This window comes from Salvelinus sp. IW2-2015, unplaced genomic scaffold (assembly GCF_002910315.2).
Source record: "Salvelinus sp. IW2-2015 unplaced genomic scaffold, ASM291031v2 Un_scaffold3980, whole genome shotgun sequence".
NCBI lineage: Eukaryota > Metazoa > Chordata > Actinopteri > Salmoniformes > Salmonidae > Salvelinus > Salvelinus sp. IW2-2015.
Window position 1 is genome coordinate 52,290 of NW_019945253.1, and position 24,141 is coordinate 76,430.

Consider the following 24,141-nt stretch of genomic DNA (forward strand, 5'->3'; position numbering starts at 1 on the left):
AAGAGATTGTCCCCGCCTGCTTAAGCCAGTATATGTCCCGTGCCGTCTGAAGTTTGCTAGAGACAGGCATTTGGATGATCGCAGAAGAAGATTGGGAGAATTATCATATGGTCACAGTACTGAACACCAAAATAGAACTTTTTTGGTAAAAAACTAACTCGTCCGTGTTTGGAGGACAAAGAATGCTGAGTTGCATCCAAAGAAAACCATAACCTCCTCGGAAGGCATGGGGGTGGCAAACATCATGCGTTTCGGGGCTGTTTTTTCTGGCAAAGGGACCAGGACGACTGATCCGTGTAAAGGAAAGAATGATGGGGCGCATGTATCGTGAGATTATTGAGTGAAAACCTCCTTCCAATCAGCAAGGGCATTGGAAGATGAAAACGTGGCTGGGTCTTTCAGCATGACAAGATCACCAAACACCACCGCCGGGGCAACAAGGAGCTGGCTTCGTAAAGAAGCATTTCAAGGTCCTGGATGCCTAGCAGTCTCAGATCTCAACGCGCCATCAAGAGAAAATCTTTGAGGGAGTTGAAAGTCCGTGTTGCCACAGCCAACAGCCCAAAACATCAACTGCTATAGAGGAGATCTGCATGGAGGATTGGGGCCAAAATACCAGCAACAGTGTGTGAAAACGCTTGGTGAAGACTTACAGAAACGTTTGACCATCTGTCATTGCAACAAAGGGTATATTAACAAAGTATTGAGATAAACTTTTTGTTATTTGACCAAATATCTTATTTTCCACCATAATTTGGCAAATAAATTCATTCCAAAATCCTCACAATGTGATTTTCTGGATTTTTTTTTCTATTTTGTCTGTCATAGTTGAAGTGTACCTATGATGAAAATATACAGGCCTCTCTCATCTTTTTAGTGGGAGAAACTTGCACCAATTGGTGGCTGACTAAATACTTTGGCCCCCCCTGTAAATAAGATGTATTGGAGTGTAGCAGAAGGTCTTACAGTTTTATTACCTGGATCAATTACAAACATACATTACTATCTATGCCAATAACCTCTACTTCATCTGAGACCTGGATCAATACAACATACATTATCATATCTATTCTGAGGACCTGTGGTCATACAAACATACATTATCTATCCATTCTGAGACTGGTATAATACAACCACATACATTCATTCTATCTATTTCTGAGACCTCTGGACTCAATTACAAACATACATTCATCTATTCTCCCGAGACCTGGCTCAATACAACATTACATTATCTATCTATTCTGAGACTGGTCAATACAAAACATACTTATCTTATCTATTCTGAGACCCGCGTCAATTCAAACATACATTATCTATCCTATTTCTGAGACCTGGCTCAATACAAAACATACATTACTAACTATTATCTGAAGACCTGGCATCAATACAAACATAATCACTAATCTATCTATTCTGAAGACCTGGCCATCAAATACAACATCATAATTATCTATCTGAGACCTGGCTCAATACAAAAACATAATCACTACTCTCCCTATTCTGAGACCCTGCTCAATACAAACCATACATCACTAACTATCTCTTCTGAGACCTGGCTCAATTAAAAACATACATATAATCATCTATTCTGAGAACCTGGCTCAAATACAAACATACATCACAACTATCTATTCTGAGACCTGGCCTCAAATACAAACATACATCCTAACTTATCTATTCTGAGACCCTGGCTCAAATACAAACATAACATTACTATCTATCTATTCTGAGTCCCTGGTGGCAAGCTGTGTAGAGGCGCGTAGCCTAGTGGTAGAGTGTAGGGGCGGCCAGGTAGCCCCTAGTGGTTAGAGTGGTAGGGGCGGCAGTTAGCAGTGGTTAGAGTGTAAGGGACGGCAGGTAGCCTAGTGGTTTTAGAGTGTTTGGACTGTAACGACAAAAGCCGTCGTTGAAAAAGAAAGAATTTGTTCTTAACTGACTTGCCTAGTTAAATAAAGATAACTTTTTTTATATATATATATATATATATAATAAATACATAAAAAATAAATATATTATATATATAGATAAATAAAAGGTCTGGCTCAATACAACATATATTAATATCTATCTATTCTGAGGTAATAATGTTAGCGCTGGTGGTGGTCTATCAGACAAACATTGATTATACAATCACTTCTAATGTGTGTTTGTTTTTACGGACCTCTCTCTTATCTATAAGATAAACTATAGAGATAGGAGTGCTTCCCTTATCTCAACTATTCCACCCAGTTTTCCAATACTTCTGCTAGTTGGGTGGTCCCAGAAAGAGAGATGGTAGAGTAGAAGTGTTGAACTAAAGTTTGCCTGTCAAAAAGAGTAATGTACTTTAATTATGGCCTTTAAAGCAGGACATGGCTTTTTCCTACGTAATGCTATCAGACTGGCATTACCACTCTTCACCACTAGGTTACACAGGTCTGCCAATATATGCTATCAGACTGCATTACCACTATTTCACCACTTAGGTTCACAGGTCTGCCAATATATGCTATCGAGACTGCAGTACCACCTATTCACCACTAGGTTCACAGGTCTGCCAATATATGCCTATCAGATCTGCAGTACCACTATTCACCACTAGGTTCGCAGGTCTGCCAATATATGCTATCAGACTGCAGTACACTATTCACCACTAGGTTCGCAGGTCTGCAACGTATGCCACCAGTCTGCATTACCACTATTCACCACTAGGTTCGCAGGTCTGCCAGCCAATAATATTCCCTGCATTATCATTGTTCACACACCTTAGTTTTTGCAGGTCTGCCAGCCAATTATATCCTGCATTATCATTGTTCACGCACTAGGTTTGCAGGTCTGCAAGCCCAATATACCCCTGCATTACATTGTTCACCACTAGGTTTGCAGGTCTGCAAGCCAATATACCCTGCATTACCATTGTTCACTCACTAGGTTTGCAGGTCTGCAAGCAATATATCCCTGCATTACCATTGTTCACCACTAGGTTTGCAGGTCTGCAAAGCCAATATATCCTGTATTACCATTGTTCACCACTAGGTTTGCAGGTCTGCAAGCCAATATGTGCAGGCAGCGATCAGTTTGAAATAGCATGCATTTCGTTTTACTTGCATTTAAGAAGCAGTTGGAGGCCATGGAAGCGAGAGTATGGGCGTTGAAGCTCGTCTGGAGGTTGTTATACTACAGTGTCCAAGAAGGGACAGAGGTATACAGAATGGTGTTGTCTGCGTAGAGGTGGATCAGAGAATCACCAGCAGCAAGAGCGACATCATTGATGTATACAGAAAAGAGAGTCGGCCGAGAATTGAACCCTTGGCACCTCCCCATAGAGACTGCCAGAGGTCCGGACAACAGGCCCTCCGATTTTAACACACTGAACTCTATCAGAGAAGTAGTTGGTGAACCAGCCGAGGCAATCATTTGAGAAGCAAGGCTATTGAGTCTGCGATAAAGAATGTGGTGATTGACAGAGTCGAAAGCCTTGGCCAGGTCGATGAATACGGCTGCACAAGTATGTCTCTTATCGATGGCGGTTATGATATCGTTTAGGACCTTGAGCGTGGCTGAGGTGCACCCATGACCAGCTCTGAAACCAGATTGCATAGCGGAGAAGGTACGGTGGGATTCGAAATGGTCGGTGATCTGTTTGTTTACCTGGCTTTCGAAGACCTTAGAAAGGCAGGGTAGGATAGATATAGGTCTATAGCAGTTTGGTTTGTATTTCTATTTGTTTCTATGTTACTGTCTCTATGCTCAGTCAGAGATGGTAAAGATAACATTGTGTATGCTATGCAGTATGCTACTGTGCCTAGGCTCAGCTGTTACTGGAGATAGATGGAATGTATTTATTCCTGTGTGACCTGTGATGGTGGATATGATTTGCTTTGGCCTCTATCTGATTTTTAAATTCACATTAACCGACATAGGAAACAGATCTGGGACCCAGGCTAGAATCACACTGAGCTCTCTGGGAATATGGAGGCCTCCTGTAATATTGTGGACATATTTTAGCAATGTCACATGTTCAACAGTAAGCATGCGTAAACACTGTAACGACTCCCCTGCCTGGGAAGTCTCCCCAAGCAGGTTAATCCTATTGAACGAGTGGTTATTTAAGATTAGCAATGGGCTGGACGATTCGAAACACTCAATGGGTGTGTTGTACTGCCTCCGATCGTTACATTGGTGTCAGAAGCGGGACGGAGGCCGTGAGTAAACATTGTTTGAGGAATATAACCATTTGACTATGTTCTCCATTATACTGAACAACACGTGATTCATAAACCTCACAACAGGCTGATCAGAGTGACCCCCCATTCTAATACTCATCACTTACTCTGAGGTGACTTCCCCTCATGCTGCTCTCTCTCTCTCTCTCTCTCTCTCCGTCTCTCTCTCTTCTCTCTCTCCTCTTCTCTGTCTGTCTCTTCTCTGTCTTCTCCTCTCTCTGTCTCTCTCTATCTCTCTCTGTCTGTCTGTCTGTCTGTCTGTCTGTCTGTCTGTCTGTCTGTCTGTCTGTTCTGTCTGTCTCTCTCTCTCACCACAAACTCACTCACCCTCACTCACTCACTCACTCACTTCACTCACCACTCACTCACTCACTCACTCATCACTCACTCACTCACTCACTCACTCACTCACTCACTCACCTCACCATCACTCACTCACTCACCCACCACAAACACACACACACAACACACACACAACACACCACACACACAACACACACACCACAACACACACACACCCACACACACACACCACACACACACACACACAACACACAGTGCACACACACACACACACACACACACAACACACACACAGTGCCACACAAACCACATACACACACACACAACACAGACATACACACACACACACACAGTGACAACAAAGTCACACACACACACACACACAACACACACACACACACACCACACAGTGCACACATATGTATACACACACACACACACACACACACACACACACACACACACACACACACACACACACACACACACACACACACACACAACACACACACACACACAACACACATTACACAGATGCACCACAAAACACCACCACATCACACACACACACACACACACACACACAACAGTGCACACATATGTAATACAACACATCACACATCACACAACACACACACACACACACCACACACACCCACCCAGGCACACTAAGCCACAGTGCTACACACACACACACACAACATGTACCCCACAGAACACACACACAGTGCACACACATGTACACCACACACAGACAATGCCAGTGGCTGTGACAGCAGAGCAGACCACAGTGATGTCCTGTCTGCTCTCTGCACTGTGACAGACTGTTAGTGATGTCTGTCCTGCTCTCTGCACTGTGACAGACTGTTAGTGATGTCTGTCTGCTCTCTGCACTGTGCCAGACTTATGTGATGTCTGTCTGCTCTCTGCACTGTGACAGACGGTACGTGCTGTCGGTCTGCTCTCTGCACTGTGACAGACTGTTAGTGATGTTGTCTGCTCTCTGCACTGTGACAGACTGTACGTGCTGTCTGTCTGCTCTCTGCACTGTGACAGACTGTACGTGCTGTCTGTCTGCTCTCTGCACTGTGAACAGACGTGCGTGCTGTCTGTCTGCTCTCTGCACTGTGACAGACGGTGCGTGCTGTCTGTCTGCTCTCTGCACTGTGCACAGACGGTACGTGCTGTCTGTCTGCTCTCTGCACTGTGACAGACGGTACGTGCTTTCTGTCTGCTCTCTGCACTGTGACCAGACGCGTAACGTGCTGTCTGTCTGCTCTCCGTCGCACGTGCTGACAGACCTGTAAGTGGCTGGACGTGTCCTGCCTACTGGTACTCGCTGCACTGCGCAACAGACTGTTAGTGATGTCGTGTCGCTCTTCTGCAACTGTGCACAGACGGTACGTGCTGTCTGTCTGCTGCTCCTGCAACTGTGGACAGACTGTAAATGTGATGTTCTGTCTGCTCTCCTGCAACTGTGACATCGATTCTCCGCCTTAGAGGTTTTCGAATGGTCCCTGTCTACTGAGACCATACTTCGTGCACTGTGACAGAGCCACCAGGAGATGGAGTGATGGTCAGACTCAGGGATCCTGCCGACTCTCTTGACACCGTGGCAGACTGTTCATTGGTGACATGCTCCTGTAACTGCTGCTTTGGCAGCTGTGAGCAGACAGACAGACATACGAGTCGATGAGATTTAACGTGCTAGTCGCTGTCATTATACTGCCAGTCACTCCTAGACACCTGATGACAGACTGACAGCTAAGAGGACTGTCTAGTTCATGAGCATCGACATTCACTGTCATAACATCAGTGTCTGCTATCAGAACCGGTATGATCTCGCAGTGAGCTGTCTGTCTACGCTCGTCATGACGAGCACCTGAGTCGAACGAGACTACGCCGAGCTCGGTCACAGAGCCGGTAGAGACATAAGAAGCTATGGTCCATAGATAGACCAAGAGAGCAGAGACAGTGTAAGTACACCAGTTGTTCCAGCTTTACACCATGGAGGCGATGAGAGACCTAGAGAATAGAGCACAGTACACTGATTTTTCACACGGTTTGGCAGAAGTATGCACGTACTAAGACCTAGGAACGACCAGAGGCGATTGTACCCTAGAGTGGCCGAGTGGCTAAGAACAGCGGCGAGTGGCCGTTGCTCACAGTGAGCTACGCAGATGCCAGCAATTACAAGAGAGGAGCACGGTACACTGGTCTGGCTCACTACAGTGCCGGTAGAGCATGACAAGACAGCGAGATAGTACACGTCTGTACGAGGAGTCTGTCGAGAGGGCACACAGAATTTACTTATACAGTCTGTCACAGATGCAATGATGGAGCACACCGACTAGCACGCAGCCAGTACGATCCTGGAGGTGACGAGACGTCATCTATGGCCACCTCCCCGTCGCCACCAGTGTCAAGAGACCGCCGACCATCATCAGTCTGTCCATTGGCGAGTGCATCCCACGGATCTCATCTTTCTACCGTTCACAGTGGAGAGAGCAGATCCGCACAACTGTGGCTGTCGTTACAGGGCAGGCTGTGCTCGTGCGGGTCGTGTCGTCTCTCATGGGTTGTGCTGGTCATGGGGGGCGGGTGGGTGGGGGCGGGGTGCTCTGCTCGCGTTCTGCTGTCGGGTTGTTCGATTTTGCTATGTTCTGTGTGTGTAACCAACAGGTGTCACCTTCGTCGGTCGTCGTTGGTCGTGTGTTTCGTTGTGTGGCGTCTTGGGTACTTTGTGGCACTCTGTTGTGTGTGTGTGTGTGTGTGTGGTGTGTGTGTGGGTGTGCTGTGTGCGCGCTGTGCTAGGTGCTGTGTGCTTGTGAGAGAGGATTGTGTATGCTGCTGAGATGTGCTTGAGCTCGATTGTTGAGTCTGGTGATGATAATACCTCACTACATGTCGTCTGCACTGCGTATGATAGGATCGATGATGCCCTCTGGGGAATATATGGTAGTCGTGGGGATATCAATGTGATGGAGTCGGATATCGCAGGTTCATCAATGGTATGGTGTGACCAAAGCATCTAAGTCGAGGTGTAGATCTATTGTGTGAACAACATGACTAGGTCATGTGGTCTTCACCGTGTATAGTGTGGTTCGGGTGTTTGTATATGGTCATCATGTGCTATACTCTCTTGTAGTGATTGAATTGATAGTTCTGAGATAGGTCAAGTTGTCTGCGCTACATGTTATGATTGGGTGTGATGCAAGAGTCTATGATGTCCAGATCATTGATATAGCTGATAGAGTGAAAGTGATATGTATGTTGTCGTGAAATTAAAGAGATTTAACAGTTCAAAGGTCAATTTTCCCACTAAGGTTACCAAATGGTATATTGTTACTGAAGTGATGTTCTCATTTTAAAGACTTATCATCAATCACTTATAGGAGACAATGTAAGAGGGCATGAGACTACAACTATCGCATATCACAGATAGGCCTATGACACAGTCATGACAGAGATAACAACCAGTCACGACAGAGCTAACAACGTCACGACAGAGATCGCAAACCAGTCACGAACAGAGATAACAACCAGTCACGCCAGAGATAACAACCGGTCACGACAGAGATAACAACCAGTCACGCCAGAGATAACAACCGGTCACGACAGAGATAACAACCGTCACGACAGAGATCCAACCAGTCCGCAGAGATAACAACCGGTCACGACAGAGATAACAACCGGTCACGACAGAGATAACAACCGGTCACGACAGAGATAACAACCAGTCACGACAGAGATAACAACCGGTCACGACAGAGATAAACCGGCTCGACAGAATCGCAACCAGTCACGACAGAGATAACAACCGGTCACGACAGAGATAAAAACCGGTCACGACAGCGATCGCAACCAGTCACGACAGAGATAACAACCAGGTCACGACAGAGATAACAACCGGTCACACACAGAGATACAGACCAGTCACGCAGAGATAACAACCGGTCACGACAGAGATAACAAACCAGTTCACGCCAGAGATAACAACCGGTCACGAAAGATAACAACCGCACGACAAGCTAACAACCGGTACGACAGAGCTAACAACCAGTCACGACAGAGATAACAACCAGTCACGACAGAGATAACAACCAGTCACGAACAGAGATAAACACCGTCACGACAGAGATAACAACCGTCAACGACAGAGATCGCAACCAGTCAGCCAGAGATAACAACCGGTCACGACAGAGCTAAACAACCGTCAACTGCACAGAGCTAACAACAGTCGTCACGACAGAGATAACAACCAGTCACGACAGAGATAACAACCGGTCACGACAGAGATAACAACCAGTCATGCTGTCACACTGGCTGTATACCATGTGGGTGCCAGACAGTCACATTTGAACTTGAACATAGCCAGGCCTAAGACTTCAAGGTCAGAATTGTATTTTAATGATTTACTCAGTGTCCCTTAATAATATAGAACATAATGCATTCTGGTCACAGACTTCTCATGTCATAAGTAGCTCCATTAATGGTAACTTTGTGGGTAAGTTATATAACTTATTATGCATAACAACGAACCCCCAGTAAAATAATATAGCTTTGAACTTAATGAGACAATATCATCATCCCATGATGTTATTTCCACAGTAGCACATGTTCCTGTTACTGTCTTGTTGTCGCGCAGCAGTAGTGAGAGAACAGACACCTGTTGGTTGTCAGCGGCGCCTCTTCGCGCGCGAAAATGACACGCTCTAGAACACCTGTTGATTGCGTTGCATGATTCTAATGACTTACTGTGGGAGTTTATGAACAGGAAGCATATTGCTATATATATATAGCAATAGTATTAATATGCAAAGAAGTAGTGTCAACTTACTCTAGCAGCCCTGGATGAGTAGGGGTCCTCAAAGAGTGCCCATATTTTTGGTTGCCAAACTTCGCAGCATCCCCTCGATCTGTCCGGGCAGTCCTCAATGCCGAACCGTCTGGGTAGTTCATCGTCCGTGTCATCTGGGTCCGGTGGTTCGAATATGTCCAGTGCCTCCTCTGCGTCCCGATGCTGCCGGTATGTCATCCAGCAACACGGCTCCACGTCGGTCTCATCTATCATCCAAAACGCTAACTCCTCTTCAAAAAGAGGCCCGCAGACATCGGCGGGGCAATGAAGCTTGCCAGTCCTATAATAGTTTAACACATAAGCGAATATGCCAGGGTGCCTGTCGAAAAATAACTCGTTTGTAGTTGGATATGGAGAAATGGGTCTGGGTTGGGAGGGAGTCGGTGGGAGGGAGTCCGTGTCTGGGTTGTTCACCGGCTCTGGCGGGTCGGCTAACAATGCCAGGCGCGTCCCCGGTAGGGTCCTAATTGTGCTCTTGTAGGTTTCGTGTCTTGTACCACCAACATTGATGATTATTTTTTCCGAGTCTTCCCCCCTGGTCATCTCTTCCTTCAGGCATGTCTTGGACGGAGGTTTGTTGCCTGACTTGCGTCCTCGGTAAGACGAAACACACACCGAGTTGATCATAGATTTAGATGGAGAGACGGTTGGTTATTCCGTTAGTTTGTTATTCCGTTATTATATCTCGGTGAATCACACAGTGACAGTTGAGTTTTTCCTCATGTCAGTCCTTGTTATAATACTACTCATGTATCCAACTGTACCGGGGACAGTTGTTGCTTTCAACAAGTCCAATGCGAGCGGCAGGCAGGCAGAGAGAGTGGCCTTGACTAAAACCACCTGTTATAAAAGCTACAATACAACTCCCCGAACCACTCGTATCTATAGGTTGCAATCTCAAAACATCTCTATAAATCTAGACTAGGCAGGCTTTTGTGGTCAAAATATKTGTTGAATAGTCTATAAATAAGCAGAAGTTGTAGCCGAAAATAGGCTTGAAAGATTCAACAGTTACTTGGCGACCTTCAGCGATAGTTTCAGATTAGGCTATGAAATATTGTGAGTGTTATATTCTACATCAAATCTACAAAATGTGCCAATTTAAAGAAAGTCTATTTCTAGATTACATTTTTGGGAGCAATAACCCAAGGTCCTCACCTATTGTTGCGATTTATGCCTTATCCGAAAATTCACAAAATCCGCCAGACCCCCACAAAAAAATCTAACACATTTCCTAAACATGGAAGTTGACCGCAATAATGATCCAAATGTCTACATGCGTGCATTGCGTGCATTGGAATATTCCATCAATTTGCGATGATGTCTTCCTCGAGGCGAATGAGATGTGATGTGAGGTTGTTTTTCAGGGAACATTAAGGATCTGTTGCTTCTCCAACCAGAAGTATCCTCCCTCCTYCCTTAGCTCAGCCACACCATAGTCAGTCAGACAGACGACACACAGCCAGCCCACCCTGTAGCGCCGACTGAGGCTCGCAACAGCCTCGATAAATTAACCCTTTCTAGTCTGGTTAATTTAGCATTTATGAGAGATTATTCTGTTCTATAATATACCACTCCTTTAAATATATTCATGATTTCCGTTGATATAATTTGAAAACGTGAATAGAACTATTAGGGGCTTTAAAATGACTGTAGATTCACGCGTATCTATTATGGTACTGTATCTGTATGCCACAATGTAGGCTGAGGACAGGTAGGGTATCCATCGTTAAATACACTGCTCMAAAAAATAAAGGGAACACTTAAACAACACAATGTAACTCCAAGTCAATCACACTTCTGTGAAATCAAACTGTCCACTTAGGAAGCAACACTGATTGACAATAAATTTCACATGCTGTTGTGCAAATGGAATAGACAAAAGGTGGAAATTATAGGCAATTAGCAAGACACCCCCAATAAAGGAGTGGTTCTGCAGGTGGTGACCACAGACCACTTCTCAGTTCCTATGCTTCCTGGCTGATGTTTTGGTCACTTTTGAATGCTGGCGGTGCTTTCACTCTAATGGTAGCATGAGACGGAGTCTACAACCCACACAAGTGGCTCAGGTAGTGCAGCTCATCCAGGATGGCACATCAATGYGAGCTGTGGCAAGAAGGTTTGCTGTGTCTGTCAGCGTAGTGTCCAGAGCATGGAGGCGCTACCAGGAGACAGGCCAGTACATCAGGAGAAGTGGAGGAGGCCGTAGGAGGGCAACAACCCAGCAGCAGGACCGCTACCTCCGCCTTTGTGCAAGGAGGAGCACTGCCAGAGCCCTGCAAAATGACCTCCAGCAGGCCACAAATGTGCATGAGTTACATTGTGTTGTTTAAGTGTTCCCTTTATTTTTTTGAGCAGTGTATATTGATCCTCAACTAAAACAATGAATTCACACAGACACACCTACACCCACACACATGTATATGAATTCAAAGTCACATTATTGGGAGATCCATGAAAAACATTGTTTATTTGACAACAGCTCTTTGTATGGCAACATATGTATTTTAGTCTGTTACCATTTCCTCACGCTGACTCACTCGTGTTCTATAGACCATGCCAAGCACGTTAACCCCACATCGTTGTATCTACCGGAATAATTGCGTTAGCTGGAGCACTTAAATCAGTCATTTGAGCTTTGAGGCCACTTGTATAAAGACATCTCTCAATAACATGTTGATTCCTTTGCAATCAGAAGCGATGCTTGTACAGTTCTTCATTGCTCTAGAATGTTCTCTTCCTCTCACTGATGCTCGTTGAATACCTTTTTTTTTTTCATCCTTCATTTACAAGAGACAGATTATTATTTATTGTTTTACTTAACTCATCACCACCAAGTAATCATTATCAATTTGTGTTACCGGTTTAAAATAACCAACAATTGCACAAGGTTAGAATAAGGGTTAACACTACCTGTTGTGTCATAATGTTAGGACCACTTTGGAAAGACATGTCTTATAATGTCAATGCGTTCAYGTGTCATCCTCTTCAAATGTGCATCTTAAAAGGAAGATGTTTTTATTGACGTAACCGCAAATACAAATTCAGTTCAGTTCAATTCAATTCAGCTCACACAGCCTGCTTAGTGGTTAACGTCGGTTCAGAGCTATTCTAGGAAAAGATTAGCATATTCATATTTCATAAGACAGTCTGGGTCCAACAGGTGAACAGGTTCAAAAGGAACGGCGTTTGTTGTCATTTTGAAAAGGTGTTTCTATGGTGACCTAAGATCGCCATCTAGTGGTCATATTGGTTCCCATCATTTTGAAGAGTAATGACATCCTACTCCCTACATAGTCCACTACCATTTTAGGACGCATACATTTTTCTTGAATTGAGTCAATAGTCGTTCTGTGGGCATAGTGTGAGTCATCTATCCAAACGTGTACAATTCACTTTGGTTTGAATATCAATGTCAATTTAATACCAGAAATGAAATGATCTTGTGAGCAATTGAAATGATAAGAGAACCACTGTTATGTAATGTTGTACAGTACATTGTTTGTAAACTTTGATTATAAATGTGAGTATGGTACTTGTTATACCAGAGATCACCCCGGCGCCTTTAGTAGCCTGCCTCTGGGAGTCGTTGAAGTAGGCTGGGACTGTGATGACTGCATTGGGCACCTTCTGGCCCAGGTAGGCCTCAGCAATCTCCTTCATCTTGACCAGGATCATTGAGGAGATCTCTTCGGGGTAGAAAACCTTGGTCTCTCCTTTGTACTCCACCTGGACTTTGGGCTTCCCACCATCGTTGATCACCTAGAAGGGTGAGAACAACAAGGTCATCTATTGATATACTCAAACTTTTCAAATGTATTTTAAATGTATGTAACCCTGTATGTATGTATGTATGTATGTATGTATGTATGTATGTATGTATGTATTTATGTATGTATGTATGTATGTATGTATGATGTATGTATGTATGTATGTATTTTAGTGTGTGTGTGTGTATGTATGTATGTATGTATGTATCTAACCCTGTATGTATGTAACCCTGTATGTGTTTTAGTTATTTGTTTGTGATGTTTCCATTTGTTGAAGGATTAGTGCTTTATTGTTATAAATTAGAGCTTGTATTCTTAAAAATGGTAAATAAATAAATAAACATGTAAAAGGCCACAGTTTCATGTCTGACTGAACGATCTGGTCGTTGAACTTCCTGCCGATCAGACGTTTTTGCATCAAACACAGTGATGGTGGGGTTCATGGCCACCTGCATTGAAATGAATCACAATTAAATGTTAGTTTGGGTAAACAAAACAATACATGCATCCACACGATTGGATCAACATTTGATCCCAGAGACTATTACTTGGGAGCATTTATTAAAACATAAACAGACAGACAGAAGTGGGACCTACCTGGTTCTTTGCTGCGTCACCGATGAGTCTCTGTGTGTTGGTGACGGCCACATCGCTGGGGGGGGTCATGTTTCCCTGGTCGTTGGCGATGATCTCCACCTTGCCGTGCTGGAACACCCCCACACAGGAGTATGTGGTGCCCAGGTCAATGCCAATGGATACTCCCTTTTCTGAAGACATCTTGGTTTATTTTTTAGTTTTGTTTGAGTTCCCGCATGTGTAAGATTAGGAACAATATGTATTATGTAAGTTAACTGTTTAGGTATTATCTTAAAAACTGCCTCAGTATCAACACTGTAGCGTTATAGAATAACCCTACTTACACTGATTGACAGCTTGTTCTTCTCTTGAGATATTGAAGGAACTCGGATGAGTCCTGAGTATTTTCCCCCCGTTTGGGCCTTGCTTCTGAGTCGTGTGGTTACTCCATAAGGGATGCCTCAACTGAGAGAGATCCATGGCTTTATATACTAAAAGCACCTTTCTAGAATGATCTTCTGTGACAGTTTGTGACACAGCCAGTAATATTAGTAACTGCAGCCAGTGGGCGCTCTGGGAAAGCCAGTGAATATTCTAGGCCTCAGTGGGCGCTCTGGGAAAGCCAGTGAATATTCTAGCCCCCAGGGGGCGCTCTTGGAAAGCCGGTGAATATTCTAGCCCCCAGGGGGCGCTCTGGAAAAGCAGGTGAATATTCTAGGCCCCATCAACCCGACAACGAACCAGTAGCCCGGAACACTGGGCGGATAGTCAACATGCTGGACTGTTTGAATAGAAAAAAGCGGTACAACTAGGCAGGTTCAGAAAAGTGTGCAAAAGAGCATTATAAACAAGACTTGGAAATGAGTTTTAGACATGGGCCTCAGGGCCTGACTGGCATCAAAGGTACAGTGCCCTTCAAAAGTTTTGGGACAGTGAACAGCACTTTGGGTTTGAAAYGATACAATGGGGATGAGGTTCAAGTACAGACTGTCAGCTTTAATTTGAGGGTATGTTCATCCATATTGGCTGAACCATTTAGAAATTACATCACTTTCTGTACATTGACCCCTCCATTTTAGAGGAACAAAAGAATTGGGACAAATTCACTTATAAGTATATTAAAGTAGTTTAGTATTCTATTCTTATTTACAATAAAAGTGACTCCAATACGACACAATACATTATTTACAATTAATTTATATTGGGCACAAAATTATAAACACAACCAAAATAAACAGCAAATGCATCCAACACGTTTGTAGAGGGACAAAAATACTACACTTTCGACTACTTTAATACATATGTAAGTGAATTTGTCCCAATACTTTTGTATCCACCCGATATGGATGAAAATACCCTCAAATTAAAGCTGAMAGTCTGCACTTTAACCTCATAGTCATTGTATCATTTCAAACCTAAATCACAATGTACAGAGTCAAAACAACAACAAAAAAATGGTCACTGTTCCAATACTTTTGGAGCTCACTGTATGTAAAAAAACAACAATGTCAACTATTGTCAGGTGGACTTCAGGCCTCTCTTGATCTCACTCGCACGCACGCACGCACGCACGCACGCACGCACGCACGCACGCACACACACACACACACAGCAAATCAGTCTTCAAACAAATTGTGTTTTTATTTAGTGTTTAGAGTTTATTGCTGATATCTAATAGATACAACAGTCACAAGAGAAATATAAATCCTCTACGTGATCAAAAAAGAAAGACATGGAAGCAGAAATAGTCCAAGGCGAACATATGAAGTGTACCTTATCATATGTTGACATATAACTTATTTAACAATGAACAGAAGCAGAAAAAACCTGATTATATATATATATATATATATATAGTAGGTCACTGTAGGCCAACAGACTAATACCTCTTCTAGAACTCGAAAATAATCTCAAATCTCAAAATGTTTCAAATATATGAACTCCTAACAAATGAGTTGAACTGAATGTTGAAGGTAACCTGATAGGCATATTCACACTCTGACATTAATGGCAGGTATGTAATGCAGATACCAGTCAGCGAGTTTCATCAAGTCTTTGTTTCAGTTATGAAACACTTGTCAAATACCGTATTAGACATAAAAAGAGCTCACAACACTAATTCTGGCTCATGGAATGTACTTTATTTAAGATGTCAGTGCGCTGACAATGTGTGTGTGTGTGTGTGGAAACATATCCCTCTCATTCTCCTCTCTAACAGTACGGCCAATAATTTGGCACCATCATATGACTTTCAGGAGCAGATAAAACTACAGTACATTGACAATTAACCATGAATAAACATCAGTGGTGGCTGGTGGGAGGAGCTATAGGAGGACGGGATCATTGTAATGACTGGAATGGAATTAATGGAACGGAGTCTAACGTGGTTACCATATGGTTTGATGTGTTTTATACCGTTACATGTATTCCGTTCCAGCCATTACAATGAGCCCCTCCTCCTATAGCTCCTCCCACCAGCCGCCACTGATAAACATTGTGATTTAGTAACAATTAGCATTAGCAACAATTAATGAATCATTTTTAAGATAAAAGCATGCAAACAGACTATTTTAAAATATATGACTGACATTTTTTTGTTGTTTATGGTTACTTCTCTTGGCCTGCGTCCAAAATGGAACCCTTTACTCTAGTTGGTGCACTACTTTTGACCACGGCCTATAGGGCTCTGGTCTAAAGTAGTGCACTATATAAGGAATAGGGGTCCATAGGGATCTGGTCAAAAGTAGTGCACTATATAGGGAATAGGGTGCCATTTGGAACAAACTCTATTGGTTTCGGCTCGTTTCATATGATTGAAATGCATGAATTGATTCATATACCTAACAGACAAGTTAGATATTATGTTGTTGTTATTATTATTATTATTATTGACAGTGTTAATAATACAGTTTAGATTCAGCATAAAAGCAAAATAATTCTTCTTTCTTCCCTTTTGTAACAATTTAGAAAATAAAATACAGAAATCATCTTGTTTTTTCTCCCCCCAGATGTTGGGTTGCAGGTCACTGCATTGTCCATTCCTGTCAATACCTTGGAGCATAGACAATAGATATGATTTCATTAAAAACAATCATTTAACTACAGTGGGATTTATTACAACAAAAAAATCACACACAAAAGGAAGCCAATATCCGTGCCATACAGAACCATAAATATAATATGATTTGTGCTATCCCACAAGATGTTTCATGTCCCTTTCACAGAACCCCTAAACTACTACCCTTAAAACTACTACCCCATAAACTACTATACTACCCCCTAAAACTACTACCTCAAAACTACTACACTTAAAACTACTACCCCCTAAAACTACTACCCCCTAAACTACTACCCCCTAAAACTACTACCCCCTAAAACTACTACCCCCTAAACTACTACCCCCTAAAACTACTCAATCAACAAAAGAAAGAAACAAAGAAAAACCCAGATCACTTCTACTTGACTGCTTTCCCCAACAGCCAATCACCACACTAGAAAGGAAGGCGGGAATTCTACCCACACCCACTTAAATAGCCTCACCTGTCAGCGTCAATACAGACGAAACCATTATCTGAAATGTTTGAGAGAATGTTTTGTTTTGTTTTTGAAAAAGCTGACCTGGTTCTTCTTGCGTGGTTTAACCCGGGTTGTGTATCACAGGGTTCTGTATGTCAGCCAGTCTGTGGTTCTTTACCCTTTCTAAATATCGAATTCCTTATTTCCCTGAATGTGTCAATGATTATAGGAGTTGTCCTTTCCTTTTCACCAAATACTTGCTCCTTTATATTGGTTTCTATTCCTTTGTTTGTAGTCATAGCCTAATGGTTTACTTTGCCTTTGACAGTCACTCCAACCCTATCCCAGAGCTATTTTTCCAACGGCCAACGTTACAACAGGCGGCAGGTACCCTAGTAGTTAAGAGCGTTGGACAAGTAACTGAAAGGTCGCTGGTTCGAATCCCCGAGCTGACTAGGTGGGAAAAAGGGAGGGAGTAAGTAAGGTGTGTGTGTGCCAACATGTCTCGGTACCTGTAGTAGTTGGGTTTGAAGGGGCCGTTCTTGTTCAGACCCATGTACTTCGCCTGCTCATCAGACAACTCTGTCAGGTGGGCGTCAAAATTGGACAGATGCAAACTGGCCACATACTCATCTGAAATACATGGGTGGCTTGTGAAGCGGTAGATCAAATGTTATGGGCCATGGTCAAAAGTAGTGCACTATAATAAGGAATAGGATGCCATGGTCTTACCCATCTTCTTAGGCAGCAGATAGACATCCTGTTTGTAGCGTCCCTCAGGAGCATTGAACAGCTCAATCAGAGCCAGGGCCTACAGAGAGACACAGACCACAACAGAGTCTCAACACTGCCAACATCCCGTTCTCACAAAGCTCAGGTAGCAACAGAACCACAGGAGAACAGAGTTCCTCTRGTCTCGTCTTCAGCAAACCGTCACAACTAAAACTAGTACAGCGTCTGTAACGCCAGCCCAGTATTTAATTTAGGGTGCTTAGTTCATCTCCGTGTACAGAACACCGTCACAATGTCAATGAATGACTCTAAATAAACTAGTATGTGTACATCTGGCTGGGGAAAAGCACTGAAAACCGGTGAAGGTTAAATTGTGATGATACAACGCATCTAACTGTTGTATTTCCACGTGTCAATGTTCTGATTGGATCGGTCTCTACGTAAATAAACAATGTCAATATGTCTCACCTGAGTAGTGGCTGTGATAGACAGGACAATATGTCTCACCTGAGTAGTGGCTGTGATAGACAGGACAATATGTCTCACCCTGAGTAGTGTGCTGTTGATAGACGGGACCAATAATGTCTCACCTGAGTAGTGGCTGTGATAGACAGGACAATATGTTCTCACCTGAGTAGTGGCTGTGATAGACAGGACAATATGTCTCACCTGAGTAGTGGCTGTGATAGACAGGACAATATGTTCACCGAGTAGTGGCTGTGATAGACAGGAACAATATGTCTCACCCTGAAGTAGTGGCTGTGATGACAGGACAATATGTCTCACCCTGAGTAGTGGCTGTGATGGACGGGACAATATGTCTCACCCTGAGTAGTGGCTGTGATAGACAGGCCAATATGTCTCACCTGAGTAGTGGCTGTGATAGACGGGACAATATGTCTCACCCTGAGTAGTGGCTGTGATAGACAGGACAATATGTCTCACCCTGAGTAGTGGCTGTGATAGACAGGACAAAAATGTTCTCACCTGAGTAGTGGCTGTGATAGACAGGACAATATGTCTCACCTGAGTAGTGGCTGTGATAGACAGGACAATATGTCTCACCTGAGTAGTGGCGGTGATAGACAGGACAATATGTCTCACCTGAGTAGTGGCTGTGATAGACAGGACAATATGTCTCACCCTGAGTAGTGGCTGTGATAGACAGGACAATATGTCTCCACCTGAGTAGTGGCTGTGATAGACAGGACAATATGTCTACCTGAGTAGTGGCTGTGATAGACAGGACAATATGTTCACCTGAGTATGGCTGTGATAGACAGGACAATATGTCTCACCCTGAGTAGTGGCTTGGATAGACGGGACAATATGTCTCACCTGAGTAGTGGCTGTGATGGACGGGACAATATGTCTCACCTGAGTAGTGGCTGTGATGGACGGGACAATATGTCCACCTGAGTAGTGGCTGTGATAGACAGGACAATATGTTCACCTGAGTAGTGGCTGTGATAGACAGGACAATATGTCTCACCTGAGTAGTGGCTGTGATGGACGGGACAATATGTCTCACCCTGAGTAGTGGCTGTGATAGACAGGACAAATCTATGTCTCACTGAGTAGTGGCTGTGATAGACAGGACAATATGTCTCACCTGAGTAGTGGCTGTGATAGACAGGACAATATGTCTCACCCTGAGTAGTGGCTGTGATAGACGGGACAATATGTCTCACCTGAGTAGTGGGCTGTGATAGACGGGACAATATGTCTCACCTGAGTAGTGGCTGTGATAGCAGGACAATATGTCTCACCTGAGTAGTGGCTGTGATAGACAGGACAATATGTCTCACCCTGAGTAGTGGCTGTGATAGACAGGACAATATGTCTCACCCTGAGTAGTGGCTGTGATAGACAGGACAATATGTCTCACCTGAGTAGTGGCTGTGAGGACGGGACAATATGTCTCACCCTGAGTAGTGGCTGTGATAGACAGGACAATATGTCTCACCTGAGTAGTGGCTGTGATAGACGGGACAATGTCTCACCTGAGTAGTGGCTGTGTAGACAGGACAATATGTCTCACCCTGAGTAGTGGCTGTGATAGACAGGACAATATGTCTCACCTGAGTAGTGGCTGTGATAGACAGGACAATATGTCCTCACTGAGTAGTGGTGTGATAGACAGGACAAATATGTCTCACCTGAGTAGTGGCTGTGATAGACAGGACAATATGTCTCACCTGAGTAGTGGCGGTGATAGACAGGCAAATATGTCTCACCCTGAGTAGTGGCTGTGATAGACAGGACAATATGTCTCACCTGAGTAGTGGCTGTGATAGACAGGACAATATGTCTCACCTGAGTAGTGGCTGTGATAGACAGGACAATATGTCTCACCTGAGTAGTGGCTTGTGATAGACGGGACAATATGTCTCACCTGAGTAGTGCTGTGATGACGGACAATATGTCTCACCTGAGTAGTGCTGTGATGGACGGGACAATATGTCTCACCCTGAGTAGTGGCTGTGATAGACAGACAATATGTCTCACCTGATAGTGGCTGTGATAGACAGGACAATATGTCTCACTGAGTAGTGGTGTGATGGACGGACAATATGTCTCACCCTGAGTAGTGGCTGTGATAGACAGGACATATGTCTCACCTGAGTAGTGGCTGTGATAGACAGGACAATATGTCTCACCGTGAGTAGTGCTGTGATAGACAGGACAAACGTAGGCACTGTAGAACAGCTCAAATCAAAAGACGACCTATAGGAAACAACACACAACACACACACACACACAACACACACACACACACACACACACCACACAACAACACACACACACACACACACAACACCAAACACACACACCACACACACAACACACACACACACACACACACACACACAGGAGCTACATCAATACACAGGTCAGTTGTATAGCCATTCTCAGGAAACACTTTTCAAATCAAAAAACAGAGATTATAATAGATAAATATCCCCTCACAGTACACACTCTACCCTCACAGTACACACTATGCCCTCACAGTACACACTATGCCCTCGCAGTACACACTATCCCTCACAGTAGAGTGCACACTATCCCTCACAGTAGAGTACACACTATCCCCTCACAGTAGAGTACACCTATCTCACAGTACAACTATCCCTCACAGTACATACTACCCTTCACAGTACACACTATCCCCCTCACAGTACAACACTATCCCCTCACAGTACACACTCACCCTCACAGTACACACTATGCCCTCACGTACACACTATGCCTCACAGTACACACTTGCCCTCACATAACACTATGCCCTCACAGTACACACTATCCTCCAGTACCCTATGCCTCACAGTAACACTATCCCCTCACAGTACACACTATGCCTCACAGTACCACTATGCCTCACAGTACAACACTATGCCCTCACAGTACACACTATGCCCTCCACAGTACACACTATCCCTCACAGTACACACTATCCCCTCACAGTACACACTATCCCCTCACAGTAGAGTGCACACTATCCCCTCACAGTAGAGTACACACTATCCCCTCACAGTAGAGTTCACACTATCCCCTCACAGTACACACTATCCCCTCACAGTACATACTATCCCCTTCACAGTACATACTTCTCCCTTCACAGTACACACTATCCCTCACAGTAACAACTATCCCTCACAGTACACACTATCCCCCACAGTACACTATCCCTCACAGTAACACACTATCCCCTCACAGTAGAAGTGCACACTACCCCTCACAGTAGAGTACACACTATCCCCTCACAGTAGGTACACATTCCTCACATACAACTACAATTGTCACGGTGGGAAGACAAAGCCTTTAGTTACATGTTAGTGGGAAACCAAGTCACTATTTTGTTGTGTTTTTCAATAAAGTCAGGTTTGGAAGCAGAGAAAGGTGACAGAAGGTCATTCAGGATACATCTCATGGTGCGAACCTATCCCTCTGCCTATTTTGTAACTCTAGAATGTTTTTATAGCTCTTTGATCACAGACAAAGGTTGGGAGGAATAGAGTACCCTGAGATCCAAGCTAAAGTCATTCTGTTCCATATTGTTTCACTCAGTGCTCCATGTCACTAAAGCAGTGTTCCCAAACGCGGTCCTGCATTGCACAAGGGTGCATGTTTCGTTTTTTGTGCTCTGGCACTACACAGCTTATTCAAATAACCACACATCATCAAGCTTTGATTATTTGAATCAGCTGTGTAGTGCCAAGGCAAAACGTAAACGTGCTCCCTTGGTGCACGAGGGTGAAACAACGGCGAATGGGAGTGATGCTCAGTTCCAGGCCAGGGACACAGGGGTTGTAGAGGACAGAAACAGTAACCATACCTCAGCCAGCAGGACAACCCTCTTGCCGTCGGGCCAGATCCAATGGTCCACCTGAAACGCATCTCCCAGGTAAGCTCCGGGCTCCGCAGGCTGGCCTAGAGGCGAGAGAGACGGGGCAGGATTAGTGACACAGCAGAAACACAAAGCGCGCGCACACACACACAACACACAACACACACACACACACACACCACACACACACACACAACACACACACCACACACAACACACACACACACACACACACACAACACACAACACACACAACACACCAACAGGTAAAAGTAACTCACCACATCGATCTCAGTATTGGAATGTCCCATGTTGCAGACTATACAGCCGTTCTTCATCCGGTCCAGCTGCTCTCTGGTCACCACGTTCTTATTGCTGAGTGACAACAACAACAAACAGTCAGCTAAGCTCAGATCTGATTAACAATCAATCATGTTGGCTGTCTATAATGAGCAAGAGAAGAAGGAGAGAGAGGAGAGACAAGGGAGGAGGCCAGGGGGAGAGAGAGGAGAGGGAAGGGAGGGCCAGGGGGAGAGAGAGAGACAGAGGGAGAGAGACAGAGAGGGAGGGAGGGCCAGGGGGGGAAGAGAGAGAGAGAGACAGAGGGAGAGAGACAGAAAGGGAGGGAGGGCCAGGGGAGAGAGAGAGAGAGAGAGACAGAGGGAGGAGGCCAGGGGAGAGAGACAGAAGAGGGAGGAGGGCCAGGGGGGAGAGAGAGAGACAGAGGAGAGAGACAGAGAGGGAGGGGCCAGGGAGAGAGAGAGAGAGAAGAGAAGAGGGAGAGAGACAGAAAGGGAGGGAGGGCCAGGGGAGAGAGAGGGAGGAGGACAGAGAGAGGGAGAGAGAGTATATTTGATGTGTCTGTAAGTGAGTACCAAAGTAAAAAAAAAAAAAAAGATACACATTCAAACAGGTGACCTCTAAACTTGACATCTGTTGGATAATCCTGAGTCATAAACAAGGACAGGCGGCTGGGAGGTCTGCTTGTATAATTATCAGAGTGGAATAAAGGAACCGAGTCTGGATGAGGCGTGCTCTGATTGATCTAGTTTACCTGTGCAGGTTATCACCAGGTCATCTGACGAATGACTTCATTCAGCTTCACCACCGCTGACCCATCCATGCTAGAAAAAAAAAAGCAAAAAAAAATAACTAAACACATTCTCTCTTTTAAAGACACATTACTGAGGCCAAGTTCCAGCCACTCACCAGCCCTGCAGGGCACAGATGGGTCTATCTCTGTGATGCAGACGATGGCTCCAAGGGCTTCAGAGCATAACAGCAACCCTTCCCCACCTACAGGAAGAGGACAGCCCAGTACAGCACTCGCAAATCTATGTTCAAATGCCATTACATCGACTTTTGAAAAACTAAGGTGTCAGCCAACGGTCATCAGAATCAAGAATCTAGAATCAGAAGGACTCTACCTCTCCGTAACCACACACCACCACCTGTTTACCCCAAACATCAACACAGTGGTCCTCTTCAAAACTACAGCAAGCAGAGAAAGTAACAATTACAAATCAGACATGATCCATTTATAAATTACACACAAAACCATCACACACTTTTTTGTGAGAAAAACATGTGATTAGTGTTTTAAAAAAGGTCCCACCCGTCCAGGATGGACTCTCTGCAGCAGTAGAGTTTGTCAAACTTCTGCTTGGTAACCGAGTCGTTGACATTCATGGCCGGGACACACAGCTTGCCTGCCTTGGACAGCTGGTACAACCTGAGAAGTAAAGGATGTAAATAAATGAAGAAGCTGTCCTTCAGTTGAACCACAGACTAACAGGGGATCAACTGGACCAATCACACGGACGTCTC

At 44.3% G+C, this 24,141-nt stretch overlaps 1 protein-coding gene and 1 pseudogene across 1 annotated transcript in view; both read right to left on the reverse strand.

Moving 5' to 3' along the window:
• Nucleotides 1-10,794, reverse strand: part of LOC112076748 (voltage-gated potassium channel KCNC1) — a 61,676-nt gene extending 50,882 nt beyond the window's left edge. The window contains exon 1 of the mRNA XM_024143430.1: nucleotides 9,352-10,794. Within this exon, the coding sequence (XP_023999198.1) occupies nucleotides 9,352-9,999 (648 nt within the window). The 5' untranslated portion in view covers nucleotides 10,000-10,794. The remainder of the gene's footprint in view (nucleotides 1-9,351) is intronic.
• A 4,556-nt stretch (nucleotides 10,795-15,350) lies between these two features.
• The window catches only part of LOC112076750 (S-adenosylhomocysteine hydrolase-like protein 1), an 11,375-nt pseudogene continuing 2,584 nt past the window's right edge, over nucleotides 15,351-24,141 (reverse strand).